This window comes from Vigna radiata, chromosome 11 (genome assembly GCF_000741045.1).
Source record: "Vigna radiata var. radiata cultivar VC1973A chromosome 11, Vradiata_ver6, whole genome shotgun sequence".
Lineage (NCBI taxonomy): Eukaryota > Viridiplantae > Streptophyta > Magnoliopsida > Fabales > Fabaceae > Vigna > Vigna radiata.
In genome coordinates, this window is record NC_028361.1 from 7,240,565 (window position 1) to 7,261,913 (window position 21,349).

Genomic DNA, 21,349 nt, shown 5'->3' on the forward strand with positions numbered 1-21,349 from the left:
AAAGGTTACCGTTTTCATCAGACAGGTTGACGTACACGTGGCAGAAGAAGATTTCCATGTGGGTCCCATTGGTACGTGGCACGACCCAAACGAGTTTGCTTCTTTTCTTCTATGTATCAACAATCATAATTTTCTTCAAGGTATGATTATTTTTTTACATATAAATAATATTATCATTAATTTTTCTGCAATGATAAAATTAATTTTTAATTTCTAGTCAATAGAAGTGTGTAAACAGTGCACCTTCTAAGATAGGAAGGAAACTGTAATATTAAATATAAATTAAGAGATGTCCATAACAAAATGGCAGCAGATAAGAACATAACAAAACGGCATATCGGGATTATTCACTTTGGTGAGAATTTGTTAACTTATTTTTAAATCAAATAAACCTTTAATGCTTTCTATTTTCAATAGTAAATTTTGGTATAAGTTATGTGTGCGTGCGCGCGTGTTTAACCAGAATTTAATGTCAGGTTAAGTGTTTGAGGGAGCAGCTGCACGTTGATACGTTGATGGAGTGTTTGAAATCCCCTTTCCTCTACTTGACTCTACCTTCAAAACCCCATTCCCTTATGGAAAAGAAAAAGAAAAAGAGACCCCCTCCCCTTCTCATTCGCTGCTCCATCCAGCACGACCCGTGGTCCCCGAGTTTCGGTGACCCCACGCGGCCGAAGCCGCGAACGAGAAACCCAAAGACGCCTCTTTCCGACGACAACGCGCGGCGCATCATAAAGAAGAAGGCGGCGTACCAGAGCATTCTGCGGCGGAACCAGGGCCCGCAGGCGCAGACGCCGAGGTGGATAAAGAGAACCCCCGAGCAGATGCTCCTGTACTTGCAAGATGACCGCAATGGTCACCTCTACGGCAAGCACGTCGTGGCCGCAATAAAGAAAGTGCGCTCTCTCTCCCAGAAAGTTGACGGCGACTTCGACATGAGGATGGAAATGACTTCCTTTGTCGGAAAACTCAGCTTCAAGGAGATGTGCGTCGTGCTCAAGGAGCAAAAGGGGTGGAGGCAAGTCAGAGACTTCTTTTCTTGGATGAAATTGCAGGTTCCTCCTTCTCTTTGTTTACTAATAAATTGGAGAAAATAGAAAGTGTAAACCGTAATGTAATAACAATGCCCAATTTTTTATTCCCTAACCATACCCCTTCGGATGTTATGCTTAAAAATGTTATTCCTATAGATATGCTTGGTTGGGAATTAATAATTTTAGAAAAAAGTTTAAATTTGTTTTATTAAAAATTTGAAAATTTAAGTAAAAAAGAAATATAGAAGAATGCAGAGTGAATAGGTTGTTATTATTGTAAATAATAACTTCCATCTTGTTGAAATATGGGATGCTCACCTCTTCTTATGGGAATAGAAACAGTTCAAAATGTGACAGTGTAAGGCACATCCACCTCATCACTCTACTTACACATCTGCTTTTCCATTAAATATTGGATGCAAGTTATAAATTACATGATTAAAAAGTTAGAACGAAACCTGAGAGAAAAAACAATTGGGGACTAAATTCGAAAAATCATAATATAGTAAAGGATAAAGAGTGTAATAAAATATTGTTTCATTTTATATTGTTTTCCTCCAAACTTTAGAGATTGATATAGTGAATTGATAGTTTGGTGCCTAAACAGCTGAGCTACAGACCAAGTGTAGTTGTCTACACAATAGTATTGCGCTTATATGGGCAAGTTGGAAAGCTGAAACTGGCAGAAGAGATCTTCTTGGAGATGCTCGATATGGATTGTGAGCCAGATGAAATTGCTTGTGGTACAATGCTTTGTTCGTATGCCAGATGGGGACGCCACAGGGCTATGCTGTCTTTTTATTCTGCTGTAAAAGAAAGGGGAACAATTCTATCTGTTGCTGTCTTCAACTTTATGATGTCTTCTTTGCAAAAGAAATCACTCCATAGAGAGGTTGTACAGATGTGGAAGGATATGTTGGAAAAAGGGGTGATACCTAATAGTTTTACTTATACAGTATCCATCAGCTCACTTGTCAAAGAAGGGCTGTATGAAGATGCTTTCAANACTTTTGATGAGATGAGGAGTAATGGAGTTGTTCCTGAGGAGGTAACATATAATCTGCTTATAAATTTAAGTGCTAAAAGTGGCAACAGAGATGAAGTGCAAAGACTATATGAGGATATGATTTTTCGAGGGATAATTCCTAGTCANTACACTTGTGCTTCACTTTTATCTTTATATTACAAATATGAGGACTACCCTAGAGCCCTGTCCATTTTTTCACAAATGGTAAGCAACAAAATTCCTGCTGATGAAGTCATATATGGTTTACTTATAAGAATTTATGGAAAACTTGGCCTATATGAGGATGCTCACAAAGCATTTGAAGAGACAAATCAGCGTGGTCAACTCACCAGTGAGAAAACATATTTGGCAATGGCTCAAGTCCATCTTACTTCAGGAAATGTAGACAAAGCCTTACAAGTTATTGAACTCATGAAGTCTAGCAACATATGGTTCTCTCGATTTGCATATATTGTGCTGCTGCAGTGCTATGTGATGAAAGAAGATGTAGTATCTGCTGAAGGAACATTTCTAGCTCTCTCCAAAACAGGTCCACCTGATGCTGGTTCCTGTAATGATATGCTCAGTTTGTATGTGGGTCTTAATTTGATGAATAAGGCGAAGGAGTTCATTATCCAAATAAGGGAGGATGGNATGGTTTTTGACAAGGAGCTTTATAGAACAGTTATGAAGGTTTACTGTAAGGAGGGCATGCTGCCTGAAGCGGAGCAGTTGACAAATCAGATGGTTGAGAATGAATCTTTTCAAAGTGATAAATTCTTTAAGACATTTTATTGGATTCTCTGTGAAGATAAGGGGGATGCACAATCTAATGATGAACTTGTGGCCATTGAGCCCATTGACAAANTTGATGNCACAGCTCTTGGGCTGATGCTCAGTTTATTTCTGAAAAATGACAACTTCAGCGGNACAAAATTATTACTAAAACTGTTGTTGGGTTATGCTGCTGGGGGATCAAAAGTTGTTAGTCAACTCATCATCAATTTGTGTAAAGAAGGTATGTCTATGTAAAATTGATCGTATACCACATTCTTTGATACTTTTTTTGAAATTTCCATTTCCAACATAAAGTTTTCTTTTTCCAGGAGAAATCAGTAAAGCAGAATTGCTTAATGATCAATTGATTAAGCTTCGCTGCAGAATGGAAGAAGCCACTGTAGCATCTCTAATTAGCCATTATGGCAAACGACAAATGCTGAAACAAGCTGAAGATATGTTTGCGGAATATGTAAATCCCTCCACATCTAGTAAACTGCTGTATAACTCTATGATCAATGCATATGCTAAATGTGGTAAACAAGAGAAAGCATATTTGCTATACAAGCAAGTGACTGAGGAAGGACATGATCTAGGCGCTGTTGGAATGAGCATTGCTGTAAATTCTTTGACCAATGGAGGTATGGCCCTTCAAAAGTAAATTAACTTGAGTGTGACCCATGAATCAACCAGATTCATGCAACAAAATAATTGTTTTACAATCTGTAATTCGTATGTTAGCAAAGTGCTGTAAAATACTGTAGTGATTTTGGATAGAGCTTTAAACATGGTAGTTTCCATGTCTTTAAAATACTCATTAAGCTTTGTGTGAAACCAATAGAGTTGGCATAAGGCATGGCCTGCATGCTTTGAAACCAAATGATAGAGGATGAATATGCTTGGGAGCTTTCATACCATAGAGTGAATCTCATCGTTGACTTAAACATGAAGTAGTCATGAGAGGCTTTAATCCATATATTCAAGCAACACAAGAACGTGGAATGAATTTAGATCATGATAAAAACTGTTGTAATTAGAGGAAATATCTATAGAATCTTCTTAATTAGAGAAAATATCTATAAAATCTTCCTAATTAGAGAAAATAGGTGTATGATCTTCTAGATTATTTTTTAGTAAATCGTTTCCTTATTTCCCTTTTTTTAGAAGATTACATTGCTACAAATAGAAGTAAGGAGAATGTAATTGTCATGAATGAAAATAATAAAATCATTCTCTTTTTCAAGTTGAACATATGAACAAATATATGAAACAAAATCGAGAGCATAAGTGGTGAGAATATAAAAGCATAAAAACAATTAAAACATGAATGTAACAAAAGGAAATAGAAAAGATGGAGGACAAGTTGAAAAGAAGAACACTCCACTTGACATTAACTCTATAAGTACAAGGGAGATTCACCACTTGAATTCCAAGGATCTCATGATAAGACTCAAACGAAAGATAATCAGTTTCCTAAAATACATATGCTCTATTGTTTTAGAAAGAAGCAAGATTATACTATATTAACCACAGGTGTCAAAATTCAAATTCAAATGAAGAGGGAAATTCAAAATTTAAATTCAAATCCTAGATCTAGAATATTCCTCTATTTGGTTGAGATAGGAGGTTTGATCTTTCTTGTTCACCCTTTCCGTGCTCCTTGAGAAACCATGCGTTTTCGGACTCTTCTCTTCCATCTCTTTGGCTTGGACTTTGAAGGGATTGATTGAGTTATCAATTGAAGTTCAATTTCAGCCAAACTACAATTGCAAATATAAGAAAATACAATCTTTGATTGCAAATAAAAGAAACATACAGTAAGTAAATTCTAGTCTACAAATTTCAAAGTATTTTTATTCTCTAATAACTAATACTAATTATTTTCAATCATGCACTCATCCCCTCCAGGAAAAATTCCTTTATTTGGACAGGCAAGCTTAATAAAATTAAAATGAGTGACATGTTGTAGGGTGCATGAGACTATTTTGTCTAATATGTCTGTTATGATGCAAGCTCAGTCTTTATGTTTTTGCACTGTCCTGTGTATCTGCTTCTTGATGGAAATCATTTGGTTATCGTCTTCTGAGTGTTTTGGTTATGTCCTGGGTTCTTGGACCAGTATGATCAGTTTTGTGGGATCTGGTAGAAGTAAGAAGCTTTTTGGTGATCTGATGCTTGTGCTATTGTTTGATGCATTTGATTTGAACTTGGTTGATGTTTCATTAGGAAAAGCTTAGTGAGTGATCATTTTGTTTTCATCCAATTATGGATCATGATATTTTTAAAGGGGTTTTACTTGTAAATATGTTTAAGGACTAGGTAGCTTTCTTCCATTAATTTTTTTTAATTTTTCTTTTGGTTGAGTTTTTGTTTGTAGTCTTATTTTCTTATCGCTCTTATCCTTTTATCTTACAATTCCTTTGTTTCAAAGGAGGGGATAGGAATAGGGGGTATGAGTGGATGGGACAGAAATTGATAGCAATATTAGAGAAGAAAGGAGGTTAACTAAAATCTCAAGGATAGGTTTTGCAGCACATTCCAAAATTTTAGATCACTTTGCCCTCCCCTGCACATCTCCCCAATATTGGACAAGCGATAAAAGTTGTAGGAAAGCGTTTTTCCACTTCATTTTCCTCAAATCAAGTGCACTGTGAATTTCTTCTTTTATCCACAAATATTAAAGATTGCTTCTCTTGTTTACTGAAGTTGTGTTTTCAAATTTAATTGACTTCCTTTCAGCAATTCCTATAGTAATTTACTGCATTTAAGGAGATGCTGGCGTCCTGTTGCATTTAGTGCATGGGAATTAGATTTTATTTTTAAGATGTCTATTATCACATGGAATTGTTAAAAGTCATACATACCTGTTATTTTCTGAAAATGTGGAAGTGACGCACTTTTTGTTATTTGGCATTTGGTAGATAATTTATTGCCTAGTTCTTTTCCAGGAAAACATCTGGAGGCTGAGAATTTTATCTATAGCAGTCTTAAAGACAACCTGGAGCTTGACACTGTGGCTTACAACACCTTTATCAAGGCCATGCTTGAAGCAGGTTGATATCAAGCATCCTGCATGAATAGGAGAGGTAAATGAAACTGGAGCCTTGCTTATTTATATGTTTATTTTTTTGGTGTTGCAGACAAATTGCAATTTGCATCCAGTATTTTTGACCGCATGAATTCCTCTGGTGTTGCTCCATCAATTGAAACATTCAACACAATGATAAGGTTATAGTTTTGATAGGCTGTTTTCGAATTGGAAGTTTCATATCTTGGGTATACTGGTTTTTTGATGTAATGTTAAACTGATGACACAGTGTCTATGGACAAGATCAGAAGTTGGATAGAGCAGTAGAGATGTTCAACAAAGCTAGCTCATTTGATGTCCCGCTGGATGAAAAAACATACATGAATTTGATAGGCTATTATGGGAAAGCTGGTATTTGACCTTTTTACCTGAACCTAGATGAATTGTGATAATTCTGAATGCAACGTTGTGTCTGGCTGGAATTCATGTCCATAATTCATCTTCACTAATAGTATCTGAAATGAATGTATGATTCAAAATAAAATGGAGAGCTCAAATATTATTTTTTTACTTTTTCATGTTTGGTATTTGTTGTAATTTGAGATAATATCTTTAGAATCTTCCTAATTAGAGGAAATAGATATGTAATCTTTTATTTTATTTTATTTTTTCTTAGTTTTCCTATTTTCCTTTTTAGGAGAACTAGATTATTACAAATAGAGGGTATGAGAATGCATTTTTCATGATTGAGAATAATAATAAGTCTTATTTTCAACTTGGTGTCAGAGCTCCTGATCTTAGGGGCTAGATTCTGCTGCAACAAACCGCACCGTTGTCGCTGTCCGACCACCGCCACTGCCGCCGTCGCTGGTTGGGGTCTTTGATAGGGCCGAAAGGTGTGCCCAACACCGGCAATCACAACGTCGGAAGTCGCTCCGTGAGAGGAGCCGCCACGCGCCGTCGTCGGCGCGTGTAGCCCACGCGCCCACCTCCGGCGAGACCCACTCACCGCCGCCGCCACAGACAGGGTCGTCGGAGCCCCCTAGTCTATTCCTAGGGTTGGTGACGACTCGTTTGGGCTGTATTTGAGCAGATCTGAGTTTTAAGTTTTGCTCCTTTTTTCTTGGTGTGACCCACTCGCCGCCGCCGCCAACACAAAAAGGTCGTCGGAGCCTCTTGGGTCTGTTCCAAGGGTTGGTGACGACCCGTTTGGCCTTTATTTAAGTATATCTAAGTTTGAAGTTTTTGCTCTTTTTTCTTGGGTACGGGATGTCTGAAGAAAAAAGTATTCCTTGGGGGTACCTAATGACCTACCAAATATAGGAAGTACCTCTTGGTTGGATGGTCAGAATTACTTACAATGGAGCCAATTTATTCTAAGGATTCTCAAGGGTCGTTAAAAACTTGATCACATAGATGGAGGAGGACCCAGGACCAGACGATACTCATTTTTCAATTTGGGACAAGGAAGATTCATTAATTATGACTTGGATGTGGCAATCCATGATTCCTGAGATAAGGGAAAATTATATGTTTCATTCTTCTGCAAAAGAAATATGGGATGATTAAAAAAGGATCTTGTTGCTTACTATGATATCAAGAACAGGATACTTAATACAAAATAGGGCTCCCTTTCCGTAACAGAATATCTCGGAATCCTGAATGGTATTTGGATGGAACTCGATCTGATCCAAACAATAAAAATGTGTAAAATAGATATTGCTGCTCTTGTTGAATTCATTAAAGGGGAAAAAATCTTTAAATTTCTCCAGGACCTAAATCATGAGTACGACCCAATCCGGGTTCAAATTTTTGGAAGAGAAAAATTACCACCCCTGTTAGAAGTTTTTTTTATGGTAAGAGGAGAAGAAACTCGGAGAACTGTCATGCTTCATGGAGGGATCTACAACACAGGTTTTGCCATGACAATTGGAAAGGGAGTCCACAAGGGAACAAATGCTGGGGGAAAAACGTTTGAAAGAGGTACTCATGGGGACTATTGTTTATACTGTAAAAGATCTGGACATACAAAGGAAACATGCTTCAAACTCCATGGAAGAAAGAATGTTCTCGAGCGTATGGGAAACAACAAAGGGCCTGCTCAAAAATGGGTAAATCATACTACCTCAGAACGGGAAGCCACCAATCAATCTAGTCCTTCCCAGTCTAGTCCACCACCACCACCAGATCTTGATATGAAAGCTTATAAGGAGAAACTTGAGCGCTTGGAAGCAATGACTGAAACAATGAGTAAGCCCTTTGGATCATGTACTCTGTCCATAAAAGGTAAGATTTGTCTCAATACTGTTGGTCATGTGTCTCAAGGTATTTGGATCCTTGATTCGGGTGCAACTGATCATATGATAGCTTTTAGTGGGTATTTCGACTCATGGAAAAAGCAACAAAGAACAACTTATTACGGTTGCAAATGGTAAGGGTATACCTGAATGCGGCTCTGGGAATATATTTTTGGACTCATCTATTATATTGAAGCATGTTTTACATGCTCCTCAATTAGATAATAGTCTTATCTCTGTGCAAAAGCTCACAAAGTATTTAAATTGTTCAGTAGTATTTTTTCCAACTTACTGTGTTTTTCAGGACCTTGCCACGGGGAAGACGATGTTAACTGCTAAGGAGCAAAGTGGGTTGTATTTTTTAGAGTTTGATGACCAAAGCAACACACAAATCATGAGTCAGTAAGCTACATATTAGACGTGGGCAAAATCTCAAATATGGTTACATCATCGAAGGCTTGGGCATCCAGGCATCCGTCATTTAGTCTTATCAAGTCCTTGTTTCCCCATTTGTTTACCAAGGAGTTTGTTGAGTCTTTTAATTGTGATATTTGTCAATTGTCAAAACACCATCATGCATCTTATCCTATTAGTAATAAAGAGTATTTCTCCATTTGATTTAATTCACTCTAATGTTTGGGGTCCTGTCATAGATTCTATTTCCGGAGCCAAATGGTTCGTTACCTTTATTGAAGATTGTACCCGTGTCACGTGGACATACCTTATGAAAAATAAATCCAAAACTTTTCAAATTTTTGTTGATTTTTTCCGTCTTGTCCAAACTCAATTTGGAAAAAATATCAAAAGAATTAGGTCTGATAATGGTACTGAATATGTGAATCATAAATTTCTCAATTTTTGTCTCATAATGGTATTGTTCATGAACTAGCATGTGTTAACACCCCTCAACAAAATGGGGTTGCTGAAAGAAAGAATCGTCATCTTCTTGAGGTAACTAGAGCTCTTCTTTTTCAAATGTCTATTCCAAAAAATTACTGGGGAGTTGTGTTAACTGCCACATATCTCATCAACAGGTTACCCACTCGTATCTTAAATGGCATTAGTCTTATAGAGTCTCTATTGTCTTTTGTTCCTTCTTCTTTCCTAATAACGAGTCTACCTAGTCGAGTCTTTGGATGTGTTGTTTTTGTTCACTCTCACCTTCCTAACTGTGGTAAATTAGATCCCAGAGCTCTTAAATGTGTCTTTATTGGGTATCCTTCTAATAGAATAGGGTACAAATGTTATCATCCTCAGAGTCGTCGCGTCTTTATCACCATGGATGCCACCTTTCATGAAACAAAATCCTTTTTTGTCAGTCCACCACTTCAGGGGGAGAAAGCACTTGAAGTGGATGAACTCTCCTTCTTGTCATTACCATGTTTGTGTTTGCAAGATGCCCAAGACCTGAGCAGTGAAGCTACCATAGTCCACAGTAAGCAAGAAGAGGAAGACATTTTTTGGCAAAAAATATGAAAGAAGAGAACAACCCACTTCGACTCTCGAGCAAGAAAAATTGTCTAATCCGGAGGTTAGGATCCCTGAAGATATCAATGAGGAGGAGGTAAGTAATACTGAGGATTTACCCATTGCATTGAGAAAGGGAAGAAGATCATGTGCTAAATATCCTATTTCTCAGTATGTTTGCACTAACAATCTCTCTGATAAGCACAAAAGTTTTATTGCTGCCATTGATGCCACAGAAATTCCTACCTCAATCCAGGAGGCCATGAAACTTGAATATTGGAATCAAGCCATGAAAGAAGAGATGAATGCATTAGAAAGAAATTCAACTTGGGAGATTGTTGATAAGCCAAGAGACAAGAAGGCAGAAGGGTGTAGAAGGATATTCCCAGTGAAACATAAGGCAGATGGGACAGTAGAAAGATATAAAGCTAGATTGGTGGCAAAAGGATATACCCAAACATATGGGATTGATTATGAGGAGACATTTGTCCCAGTAACAAAGATGAATACAATTCGAGTTATTCTCGCTTTGGCTGCCCATTTTGGATGGGACTTACACCAGGTGGATGTGAAGAATGCCTTTCTTCATGGAGATCTAGATGAGGAAGTGTACATGGAAATTCCCCCAGGTTTTGAAGTGAAAAATGAAAGAAACAAGGTATGCCTCCTGAAGAAAGCGTTGTATGGTCTTAAGCAATCTCCCAGAGCATGGTTTGGAAGATTTTCAAAAGCAATGGTTTCCTTGGGATACAGACAAAGCCAAGGAGATCATACTCTATTCATAAAGCACTCTTCTACAGGTGAACTCACTTTACTGCTTGTCTATGTGGATGATATGATTATTGCAGGAGATGATGAAACAGAAAAATTGGCATTAAAAGAAAAATTAGCAGCTCAATTTGAAATGAAAGACCTAGGAAAACTCAAATATTTTCTTGGAATAGAGGTGGCCTACTCCAAGAACGGAATTTTCATCTCCCAAAGGAAATATGTACTTGATCTCCTTAAAGAAACAGGAAAGCTGGGATGTAGAACCTCAACTGTTCCTATAGAACAAAATCACAGAATTGGAAGTGAAGAAAATTCTCCTGTAGAGAAGGCCCAATATTAGAGATTGGAGGGAAAATTGATTGATCTATCACACACAAGACCAGACATTGCTTATGCAGTTAGTGTAGTGAGCCAATTTATGCATGATACAAGAGAGAGACACATGCAAGCAGTTGACAAAATTCTCCAATACTTGAAGTCAAGTCCACAAAAGGGGCTATTATTCAAAAGGGAAGACACATTGATTATGAAGATATATACTGATGCTGACTATGTAGGTTCTATTACTATCAGAAAATCTACTTCTGGGTATTGTGTATTTCTTGGAGATAGTCTGGTAACATGGAGAAGCAAAAAGCAAGAGAGAGTATCCCGTTCTAGTGCCGAAGCTGAACTTCGAGCCCTTGCTCAAGGAATTTGCGAAGGACTCTGGATGAAAATCATTTTGGATGATCTTAAAGTCAAAGTGGAGCACCTGGTGCAACTACATTGTGACAATAAGTCTGCTATGAGCATAACCTATAATCCAGTACAGCATGACAGAACCAAACACATGGAAGTTGACAGACATTTCATCAAAGATAATCTTGATAGAGGCTTTGTGATTACAACTCATGTTCCTATAGAACTTCAAATAGCAGATATTTTTACAAAAGGGCTTCCTCCGAGTAGATTTCAAGATCTTGTAGGCAAGTTGGGAATGATTGATATTCATTTACCAACTTGAGGGGGAGTGTTGTAATTTGAGATAATATCTTTCGAATCTTCCTAATTAGAGGAAATAGATACGTAATCTTTTATTCTATTTTATTTTTCCCTAGTTTTCTTAGTTTCTCTATTTCCCTTTATAGGAGAATTAGAATATTACAAATAGAGGGTATGAGAATGTATTTTTCATGATTGAGAATAATAATAAGTCTTATTTTCAACTGGATTTCCTAGGGTTTTGCAATTGTAATTATTTAATTTTGTAGGTATGATTTTTGAAGCTTCCCAGTTGTTCAGTAGAATGCAGAAAGAAGGTATCAAGCCTGGAAAGGTAAATTTGATATTTTCACCAGATTTTCATCCCAAAAAATCTTCCCGTCCTTGTCCATTTTCTACTTTTTGTATGTGATAGTTTTGCTAAATAAATCATATTTTGCTAGAAAGAAACTCCAAGGGTGTTTTTGAATTTCCTTTGTTTTTATTTTTTAAATTGCAGAGTCACGAGGAGTTTAGTTTGGTTTGCGTTTTAGTTTTTATTTTGCTAGGATATAAGTCTGGTTTGATTCCAGTATAGTTTTTCTTTTTTTTTTTTCATTCTGTTTTTGTTGCGTTTTTAGTTTTAATTCTATGAGATTTAGATGTGTTAAATATGTTATCTTTATCTTTTATCTTTATTAGTTAGTTTGTTGTTATTTCTTATTTAGTTTGTTTATATTTCTTATTTGTATTTTGGGCTTAGCCCATACTTCTTCTATTATATATAGAGAACCCTATGTGTGTATTTAACACAAGGGAGTTTTCACTATATTCAACTTGGTATCAGAGCGGGTTGATCCCGCTCTGGTTTCTGTCCGCCACTGTCCGCTGCTGGCTGCCACCTACCGGCCACCGTCGTCGGCCGTCCGCCGCCTCCGGCCACCGTCGCCGGCCACTGTTGCCGGTTGTCCACAGTCGCTGGCATTCACCGTCGTCGACCATCACAGTTTCATTCAGGGATCAGTGTTTGAACGACTGGCGACGCTGCGACAGGAGGGAACCGTAGATGAGTAGATTCGCGAATTCGAGATATTGGTGGTGCTAGCCTGAGGCATGTCAGAGGAGCAGGTGTTGGGCTATTTGCTCGCCGGACTGCGCGAGGGCATTAAAGGGTAGGTTTGAATTCTCGATCCTCAAGAGCTGATGGTGGCAATGAGAATCGCGAGAGACATGGAGGACGCTGCACTCTGAGCAAGAGGGTGAAGTTGGAATGCGAATGCAACCAAGAATTTGCAATCTTGGGAACGAGCAGTCGGGGCAGTGACAAGAAACGAGAACAGTCACCTTAATCCTAGTCGACCGAGCGGGGTAGAAAGCATAGCATCGATGAGAAGAGAAGGGCCGAATGTCAACACTCAACCGAACGGTATGGGCAGACCGAACGGTATTGGAGGAAGCGACAACCGAAGCCGAACACTGAGGAACCTGCCCTGTCCTGAGTTCTTGAAGAGAAAGGAAAAGGGGAGATGTTTTCGATGTGATGGACCATTCGGTCCTGGTCACCATTGTCCAGAGAGGTGTTTGAGGGTGGTATTATTGGCGGAGGACGAGGAGGGAGCCGATGAAGAGGAGGTATTATTGAGGACAAGGTTATTCGGCAGGGGGGTGTAATGTTAGGATCCAAGATGATAAGATAGTTTGGGTTTAGGACCGATCGGTCAAGGGGTGTTGTACAGGACCGAACGGTGTTAAGGGTGTGTTGTGCAGGACCGAACGGTCAAGGGTGTGTGGGTTCAGGACCGAATGGTTAGGGGGTAAAGGTTCCTGTTCTAATAGGGGAGTGGGTCAGAGTTGCAATAAATATTGCTCCTGTAACACTGTAGGGGATATCGAATATACTTTGTGTAAAGTCAGGCATTTTTAGCTTGTAAAGAGGGGTTATGCCCTCAGCCAGGGAGGTTATGCTCCCAACTCATTCCTTGTAAAAAGGTTTCTTTGACTGTGTATAATACAGAAAACCCATTCCTTCTTTTTGTTTCTATCTTTTGAGTGAGTTCTTGTTAGGTTCCAAACCCAGGAACCTAACATATTGTATTTAAAAGATAAGCATGGTTGTCTAGTAGCCCAGGTAAAAGCGAATGAAAAGGTGCTTGAAGCAAGATATGACTAGCAAGAGCTCGGATAAATCCATTGATGAGGTACATATAACATGTTTGTTAACAGGTGTAGAAGATGTAAAATTTGAAGAAGTCATGCTTGATGAAGATAGAAGAAAGCTATGGATGAGGAAATCAACTAAATTGAAAACAATGAAACTTGGGAGCTGATAGATTTACCTAAAGGAGCCCGACCAATTTATATGAAGTGGTATACAATAAGAAAAACAATGCAGAAGGAGAGGTGTGCTACAAAGCATGACTTGTGGTGAAAGGCTACAAACAACAAAAGGGAAAGGGAATTAACTATGATGAAGTATTCGTTCCAGTGACTAGAATGAGACAATCTGACTATTATTTTCACTAGCGGCTTAACAAGGGTGGAAGATTCAGTAGATGGATGTGAAGTATGCTTTTCTTCATGTTTTCTTGAGGAGAAAGTCATGTAAAACAACCTCTTGGTTACACAAGAAGAGGTGAAGAAGAAAAGGTGTTGAAGCTGAAGAAGGTGTTGTGGTCTAAAGCAAGCTCCTTGAGCCTGGAATGAAAGTATTTATTCCTATTTCAAGAAAAATGGTTATGAGCAATGTCTGTATGAACATGTTCTATACCTAAAGAAGCACAAAACAAATATATTATTTGTTGCTTTATATGTGGATGATTTCATTTTCATGAGAAGTAAAGTCCAGCTAGTTGAAGAATTTAAAGAAGTGATGAAGAGAGAGTTCAAAATGACCGGTCTTGGCATCATGAGATATTTTTTGAGTCTGGAGGTGAACCAAAGCTCAAAAGGCATTTTTGTGTCTCAAAAGAAGTATGCTAAAGATATATTGAAAAAGGCAAAGATGATAAAATGCAATCTAGTTTCCATTCCAATGGAACTTCACACGAAGCTATTAGAAAATGGAGAACGGGATGGTGCTGATTCAAGTAAGTATCATAGTTTGATTGGGAGTCTCATGTACTTAACAAACACAAGGCCAGACCTTATGCTTAGTGTAGGAGTCACAAGCCGTTTTACGGAGGAGCCAAGGTATTCTCATTGGAAAGCACTGAAGCATATACTAAGGTATGTAAAGGGAACTATGTCTTTTGGATTATGGTATATTAAGTTGGACAACTATCGGCTTAGTGAGTATTCAAACAACGATTGGTGTAGAGATGTGGATGATCAAAAGAGCACAATAGGCAATGTCTTCTTTATGGGAGATACAACATATATTTGGGCTCTCAAAGAAACAACCTATTGTTGCACTATCCACGTGTGAGGCTGAGTATGTTGCAGCATCTTGGAGTGTTCGGCATGCAATATGGCTGAGAAACCTATTAAAGAATTTGGAAATAATGAAAGAAGAAAAGGTACTAATCTGGGTAGACAATAGATTTACAATTGAGTTGACAAAGAATCAAGTCAACCATGAGAGGAGCAATCATATTGATATCTGTTTTCATTTCATCCATGAATGAAGATTGGAACTTGAACACATAGAAAGCAAGAAAGAAATAGCTTATATATTCACAAAGCCATTATCTATCGTGTCATTTTAGGAGTTAAGAAAATTGATCGGAATGAAGGAAGGAAGAATTTAAATTTATAAGAGAATTTTGTTAAATAAACTTAAATTAAGAAAAGGATGTTTTTATAATTTCCTTTGTTTTTTAAATTGTAGAGTCGTAGGGAGGTTAGTTTGGTTTGCGTTTTAGTTTTTATTTTGCTAGGATATAAGTCTGGTGTGATTCAGTATTGTTTTTATTTTCGTTCTGTTTTTGTTGTGTTTCCAGTTTTTTTTCCAAGAGAATTAGATGCATGTACACGGCTATTTTAAATAGCTTGCTCGCGTTCAATGAAAGGAGTGCATTATACACAGCAGAAATATATTTTTGTGCGTGTGTTTTCTTAACACAATTTGTATGTTGATTGTAGTCAGATGCTGTTAATGGTTATTTGTAGTTCATTGGTTGTGCATTATCATGCTTCCAACATTGTACAACAAGGAATATGTTGCATTTCAGGCATCATATAGTTTAGTGCTAATTCCTTGCCTTTGCTTGTGAATGCAGATAAGTTACAATATCATGATCAATGTATATGCTAGTGCCGGAGATCTTCGCCAAACAGATAAAATTTTCCAGGCCATGCAGAGGCAAGGTTGTTTGCCTGATTCTTTCACTTATCTTTCCCTTATCCAAGGGTACACGAGGAATAGGAACTATCATAAAGCTGAAGAAACTTTACATGCTATGCAGAGTAAAGGCATTCCACCATCTTGTGTCCATTTTAATATTTTGCTTAACGCTTTCACAAAAGCTGGGTTGATTGAGGAAGCGAAGAGGGTTTATGATGAGCTATCAACTTTTGGTTTAGTTCCTGATCTAGTATGTTACCGTACAATGCTAAATGGTTACCTGAAATATGGATATGTGGAAGAGGGAATAAACTTTTTTGAAAGTATACACGAGTCAACAAAAGGAGACAGGTTTATCACGAGTGCAGCTGTGCATTTTTACAGATCTGCTGGAAAGGAAAGCAAAGCTAAAGAAATATTAATTTCAATGAACAACAAGGGGATCCCATTCCTGAAGAATCTTGAAGTTGGATCAGAAGAGAGATTGAAAACTCCATGAGATACTTGTGTGTACTTTGAAAAGCGTTCTGATGATGGAAAAAAGATGTTTATAAATCTAATCAACCTGGTAATGGTTATTATGCATGCTGCATGTATGTTTTTACTGGCAACGATGGTTGAAGTCTTGGTTCAGATACATTTACCAAGTTGTGAGGGGGACGTGACCCGCGTTTGTTGGAATGCAAACTTTGCCTTTTGACTGCTCTTCCTGCCTAACTTCCTTTGAAACTGTAAGTTAAGCAATCTGATAATGGAACAAAGAATAATTAAAACATTTAAATCGAATCCACCTGGTAATGGTTTTGTTGATGCAAATGTCTTTGCTGCAACGATGATAAGTACTTTTACCAAGTAATGGGGGAACCTGATCCATGTCTGTTGCTATGCAACCTTTGCCTTTTGACTGCTCTTCTTGCCGAACCTTCCTTTGAAAGGTGTAAGTCTATCAGGTGGACTTAAAGATATTGTAGACTCCGGGCACAAAGAGTTTGTGGCGTTCTATGTTCCTTCCAAGCCGTTTCTATAACTGATGAAATGCCGGTATTGAAGTGATGAGACCCCAAGTTTATGTGCGAAGACAGAAGAGTACAGATAAGAATAGGGATCATATACACTTGTAGCTAACACAGTACAGTTGTAACTAACTAAACTGTGACTAGTAGAATAAATAGGAGGTTAGTTGGAGTGGCAAAGGGTTGTTGTATTGTTGTACATCATATACCCTTAATACCAATCTGGAGAAGGCTGCTGTTATAAACTGTATTTTTTTTCTGCTAGTAACGTCAATCCCTAAAATCTCTCCAATTTTCAGTTGATTCTATCTTGAATGAGGTAGCCATTACTCTGGTTTCCAAAATTTGAGCAGCAGGGAATTATGTGGATGAAGCTCAACAGAAACCAGTTTTGAAGATACCGACGTGGTTGAAGAACAAAATTAAAGATTGTGAAACCAGTTTTGAGGATACCGACAATGAGGTTGAAGAACAAAATTAAAGATTGTGAGGTTGACTTGTATTGCGGTCTTGCAGAAACTACAGGTATAAAATAGAGCTTGAAAATATAAAGACAAATGTTGGTAGAGAGCCCTCATGGACTTGTCTATTAGTTATTTTATACGGACATATTTATCTTATTTTGGAGGCTGCTGTATTATTGGATGTTTACTCCTGTTTTATATAGATTATCACTTAAAATGGAAGACTTCCCAACTACTACACTGTTTAGTCTTTTGTTTCTGGTAATGTATGTTTTAGAATCTTATTTTGGAGGCTGCTGTATTATTGGATGTTTAATCCTGTTATTAATGCTTAAAAGTATTTTGTTTCTGGTAATGAATGTTTTAGAATTTTCACGTAGCTTGATCTTGTTTCACATAATTGAACCACTTAAGCTCATGCGTTTTTCATCACAAATGCAAAAAAATATATTGCTTCTGCTGTAAATTTGTTTATGAACATGGCCTGTAGGGCTTGGAGTCGCCCAAAGGTCCTATGCTATGTAACTTGACTATAAAATGTACTCTTTACTCTGAAAATTCCATTTCAGAGTAAACCCAACATTTATTTAGGTGCAGGACATACTCGATGGTATGTTACACAATTAACTTTGCACTCTACCCATTAACCAGCTCCACCACAAAAAAGTTTCAATTTCCTTTCTATCATTTTTAATCACCTATTATCATTGTGTTCTGAAAATAAAATAAATATATGAAACGAAATGTTCGAAATTACGAGCATCATTAGGAGATAACAATCACCAAGGGAGACAGAAGCAAAAGTCAATTACGGATTCCTTTTTTCACAACTTCTGCTTTGGTTCTTACGAAGATTGTTTTATGCAATTTGGATGACAAGAACGAGGTTGTAAAGAATTGCTCGAAAGGTTGATGTTCAGTTAAATTTACAAGTGATACGTAGCTAGGACAAATTATTGCGTCCACCGAGAGTTTCACGTTTCGTACAGGAAAGGACTATTGATACTATTTTGGAAGTTTAAAAAGTAAACTCTAATTTCTGTGTTTCTGGGAAGGAGACATTTAAAATTTACCAAAACTTGGTTTACTTCATTTCTTATTAATCATCAGTGTACATATATTTAAGACGACACCTGACGGCAGAGAGATATGAAAATCACACAAGACATGAGCAAAGCTACTTATGGGAGACGCCACATTAATTAGAATATCGTATTAGTAGTTCGTAAACGGCCACAGACAAAGATAGCTCCCAGATTAAGCTTTACTGTCAATAGTCATTGGCACAGGCTCCTGCTTTGATGTTGCTGTTCTTGCTCGTTCTAGTCTATTCAGTTTAGCAAACATGCTGCTGCCATAGAACTGTGCGTCCTTCTTGTTGAATTCTCTAACTTTCTGCTTCAAAATTTTGTACTCCATCTTTACATCCCTGATATCATCCAACAGAGTCAATACAAAAAGAAATTTCATACATTAGGACAACTATTACTGTGTTGTATCTGGAACTAAGCATATAACTACATTTTCAAGTTGGTCACACTCGGAACAAAGACATACCTGTTCTCTGGCTCAATCTCCAGGGCTTTCTTAATGTCCCTCTCAGCTAGATCCAAGTCCACAAGATGAAGATATGCTTGTGCCCTCCGGTACAATGCTTTTACATTTCTACCATCAAGCTCCAACGCCTACGTCATAAAACGAAACTCTCAGGGATGTCACCAGTTGACAATTCACACTATTTCTTTTTCATTTTTTTTTCAATTTTCTTGAATTCATCGATGCAACAAGAAGTCGTACACAACTTTTCTGCCTGTTTGTACTCCTTTAGCTTCAGCTTACAGGCTGCATTGTTGAGATTGCATGTGATTTTCAATGCCTTGGATTGCTGTTTCTCCTCATCGCTGAAGGAAGAATCATATTCAATAAATTTCATGGCCTGTCACCAACAGAGCACGAACAGCTGTCGTTAGTTCATTCTGACCACATCATAACTATCTATAGCCAAGTAACATAACATAAATAAAATCTATTGGCCCTTATAGGGATACCTTTTCATATCTCTTTGACGCTCTTTCATATTTGCCAACCTTAAATAAAGCATTCCCTTCTTCCTTTTTTTTCCCAGCTGCCTCAATCTTCTCTGGTGTATTCAGATCCCATGATTCCTTCTCCTACATTGCACCCCCGTTTACAGTAATTAAAGTCTATATTTCAAACATATTCGAACCTAAAAGATCCTTTAAAATGGTGAAGACATAGCTCTCTCACCTTTACAAAGGAAAGCAGCTCAACTTCATAGTACACAGTTGAATTGGGAGGAACAATAGCATATTCCTGAGGGGACCCAGATGAACCAAAAGCATAGTCAGGTTGTATGATCAGCAATGCAATTTCACCTTTCTTCATGTTCTTCACAGCTTTTTCAAGTCCATCAAGTACTTGCTCTAAATGGTCGATCAAAATATACAGCTTAGTAAATATCAATGTAAGCAAAAAGGGACTTGCGATTCAAGAGGTTAATATGATTGTTTCAGTCACCTTCATCAATTTTGAACTCGAAAGGCTGTTCATCGTCATAGCCCTTCTTAGTGAAAACAGTTCCATCTTGTAGCTTCCCAATCAGTTTCACTGCAGCAAAGGAATTAATGCATATCTTTAAAGGAAGCAGATCAAACAATAATTATGTGTAAAAGAGAAAGTTATCACTTTCTACTGTTGCTAATACATTATAAAGAAAACAGATGTGCCTTTAATATTCCAAGAGACGAACTAACAAAACCAAGAGAAATGCTAGCAATCAAGATTATTTATACAAACATGAAAACTGTCTTCTTTCTGAATGTGAAACATAAACTCTTACTGATGCTATCGTATTCATTAAAGGGAAAAAGTGTCCACTTTATAAGGATGATTTCCAAAAACAAATAAAGCTAACATTTGGACACAAGCTAATTGCTTTGGATAAAATTCGCACCTGTTGCTTTAATTGCAAAATTGGGGTGAAAAAGGGACATGACGCATCCCAAAAGGTTATGGCTCCATTGCTGTGTCCAGTTATGTATAAGTTTCTTATGTTCGAAAATCCACTGAAATTGGCAGCACTGAGGTTAATCCCATCTTTGAGATTTGTTTCAATGGGAATAAGCGGTGGGTAATTCTTGACCAGCTGGCTGTAATACTATGTGACCAAAAAAATGAAAAATCGATAGAATTATACAGAATAATTAGATTGTCAAAATAATTAAAATATATTTGGTACATTAACTGTAACAGAACAGTTTCATTATCCCATTACCTCGTCATCAGAACTAAACGCATTGGGATTGTTGGAGATGAATTTTGCTGTAGTGATGCTTGAATCTGACAGTGGTAACTTCACAACCACTTCCTTTGGCAGTGAAGGAGTGGACTTAGACTGGCTCTGCAACAGATATCTTTCAATCAAATTATCATCATACAGATATACGTTCCCTGATTTCCCAAGCAAAATGAAATAATTTTGTCTCTGCTTGCTTGAGGTTGATATGATCTGCATGTCAACAGAACCTTCTGACAAATGAAGCCCCATCTTAATTGTGCGAGATTCTGTATGCTCATTCAACAACACTACCTGCTTCATTTAATGCAGATTGGTGGTAGTTATTTTAAATCAACTAATTAAACTTAGCTCAATTTCATTAAACCAATTCAATGTAAACTAAACCATCCAAAATCTCAAATTTATTGTAACTTGTAACAGATCAACTAGTTTGGGCTGTATTTGAGCAGATCTGACTTTTATGTTTTGCTCCTCTTTTTCCGGTGAAACCCACTCGCTGTCGCCGCCACAGAAGGGTCGCCGGAGCCTCCTGATTCTGTTCCTTGGGTTGGTGACGACCCGTTTGGCCTTTATTTGAGTAGATCTGAGTTTGATGTTTTTGCCCTTTTTTTTTCTTGGATACGAGATGTCTGAAGAAAAAAGTATTTTTTTGGGGGTGCCCAATGACTTACCAAATATAGGAAGTACCTCGTGGTTGGATGGTTAGAATTACTTACAATGGAGTCAATGTATTTTAAGGATTCTCAAGAGTCGCTCCAAACTTGATCATATAGATGGAGGAGGACCAGCACCAGATGACAAACATTTTTCAATGTGGGATAGAGAAGATTCTTTAATTATGACTTGGATGTGGCAATCCATGACTCCAGAAGTAAGAAAAAATTATATGTTTCATTCTTCCGCAAAAGAAATATGTGATGATTTACAA

The 21,349-nt window shown here is 37.5% G+C and overlaps 2 protein-coding genes across 6 annotated transcripts; one reads left to right on the plus strand and one right to left on the minus strand.

The window, feature by feature from the left end:
- The first annotated feature begins 333 nt into the window (after nt 1–333).
- On the plus strand, nt 334–17,472 carry LOC106777816 (pentatricopeptide repeat-containing protein At5g27270-like). 5 transcript variants are annotated; one of them, XM_014665586.2, is made up of 9 exons: nt 334–355; nt 477–1,055; nt 1,642–3,058; nt 3,147–3,458; nt 5,766–5,870; nt 5,958–6,045; nt 6,135–6,256; nt 11,634–11,698; nt 15,561–17,472. In XM_014665586.2, the coding sequence occupies exons 2-9, from the start codon at nt 516–518 to the stop codon at nt 16,122–16,124; spliced, it is 3,213 nt and encodes a 1,070-aa protein (XP_014521072.1). In that variant the 5' UTR covers nt 334–355; nt 477–515; the 3' UTR covers nt 16,125–17,472. The 5 variants fall into 5 exon arrangements, 4 of the variants coding, with proteins under 4 accessions (XP_014521072.1, XP_014521073.1, XP_022631759.1 ...); XM_014665587.2 differs by lacking the exon at nt 334–355 and having other exon boundaries at nt 424–1,055; nt 15,561–15,648; nt 15,747–15,869; XR_002666061.1 differs by lacking the exons at nt 334–355; nt 11,634–11,698 and having other exon boundaries at nt 424–1,055; nt 15,561–15,648; nt 15,747–15,869.
- Nucleotides 17,473–18,170: 698 nt separating this feature from the next.
- On the minus strand, nt 18,171–20,697 carry LOC106777279 (70 kDa peptidyl-prolyl isomerase-like). The gene is made up of 8 exons (XM_014664848.2): nt 20,398–20,697; nt 20,077–20,280; nt 19,641–19,730; nt 19,371–19,546; nt 19,151–19,273; nt 18,894–19,038; nt 18,660–18,789; nt 18,171–18,531 (listed from the first exon to the last, which is right to left on the minus strand). The coding sequence occupies exons 2-8, from the start codon at nt 20,114–20,116 to the stop codon at nt 18,360–18,362; spliced, it is 876 nt and encodes a 291-aa protein (XP_014520334.1). The 5' UTR covers nt 20,117–20,280; nt 20,398–20,697; the 3' UTR covers nt 18,171–18,359.
- Between the last annotated feature and the right edge of the window lie 652 nt (nt 20,698–21,349).

Excerpts from the sequence above, each read along its gene's own strand:
- LOC106777279 (XM_014664848.2), bottom strand. The coding sequence starts at position 20,116 with ATGTCCCTTTTTCACCCCAATTTTGCAATTAAAGCAACAG. Across the intron at positions 19,274-19,370 it reads AGCTGCTTTCCTTTGTAAAG|GAGAAGGAATCATGGGATCT; the intron begins GTGAGAGAGCTA and ends GGTGCAATGTAG. Across the intron at positions 18,790-18,893 it reads GGCAGAAAAGTTGTGTACGA|AGGCGTTGGAGCTTGATGGT; the intron begins CTTCTTGTTGCA and ends GTTTTATGACGT.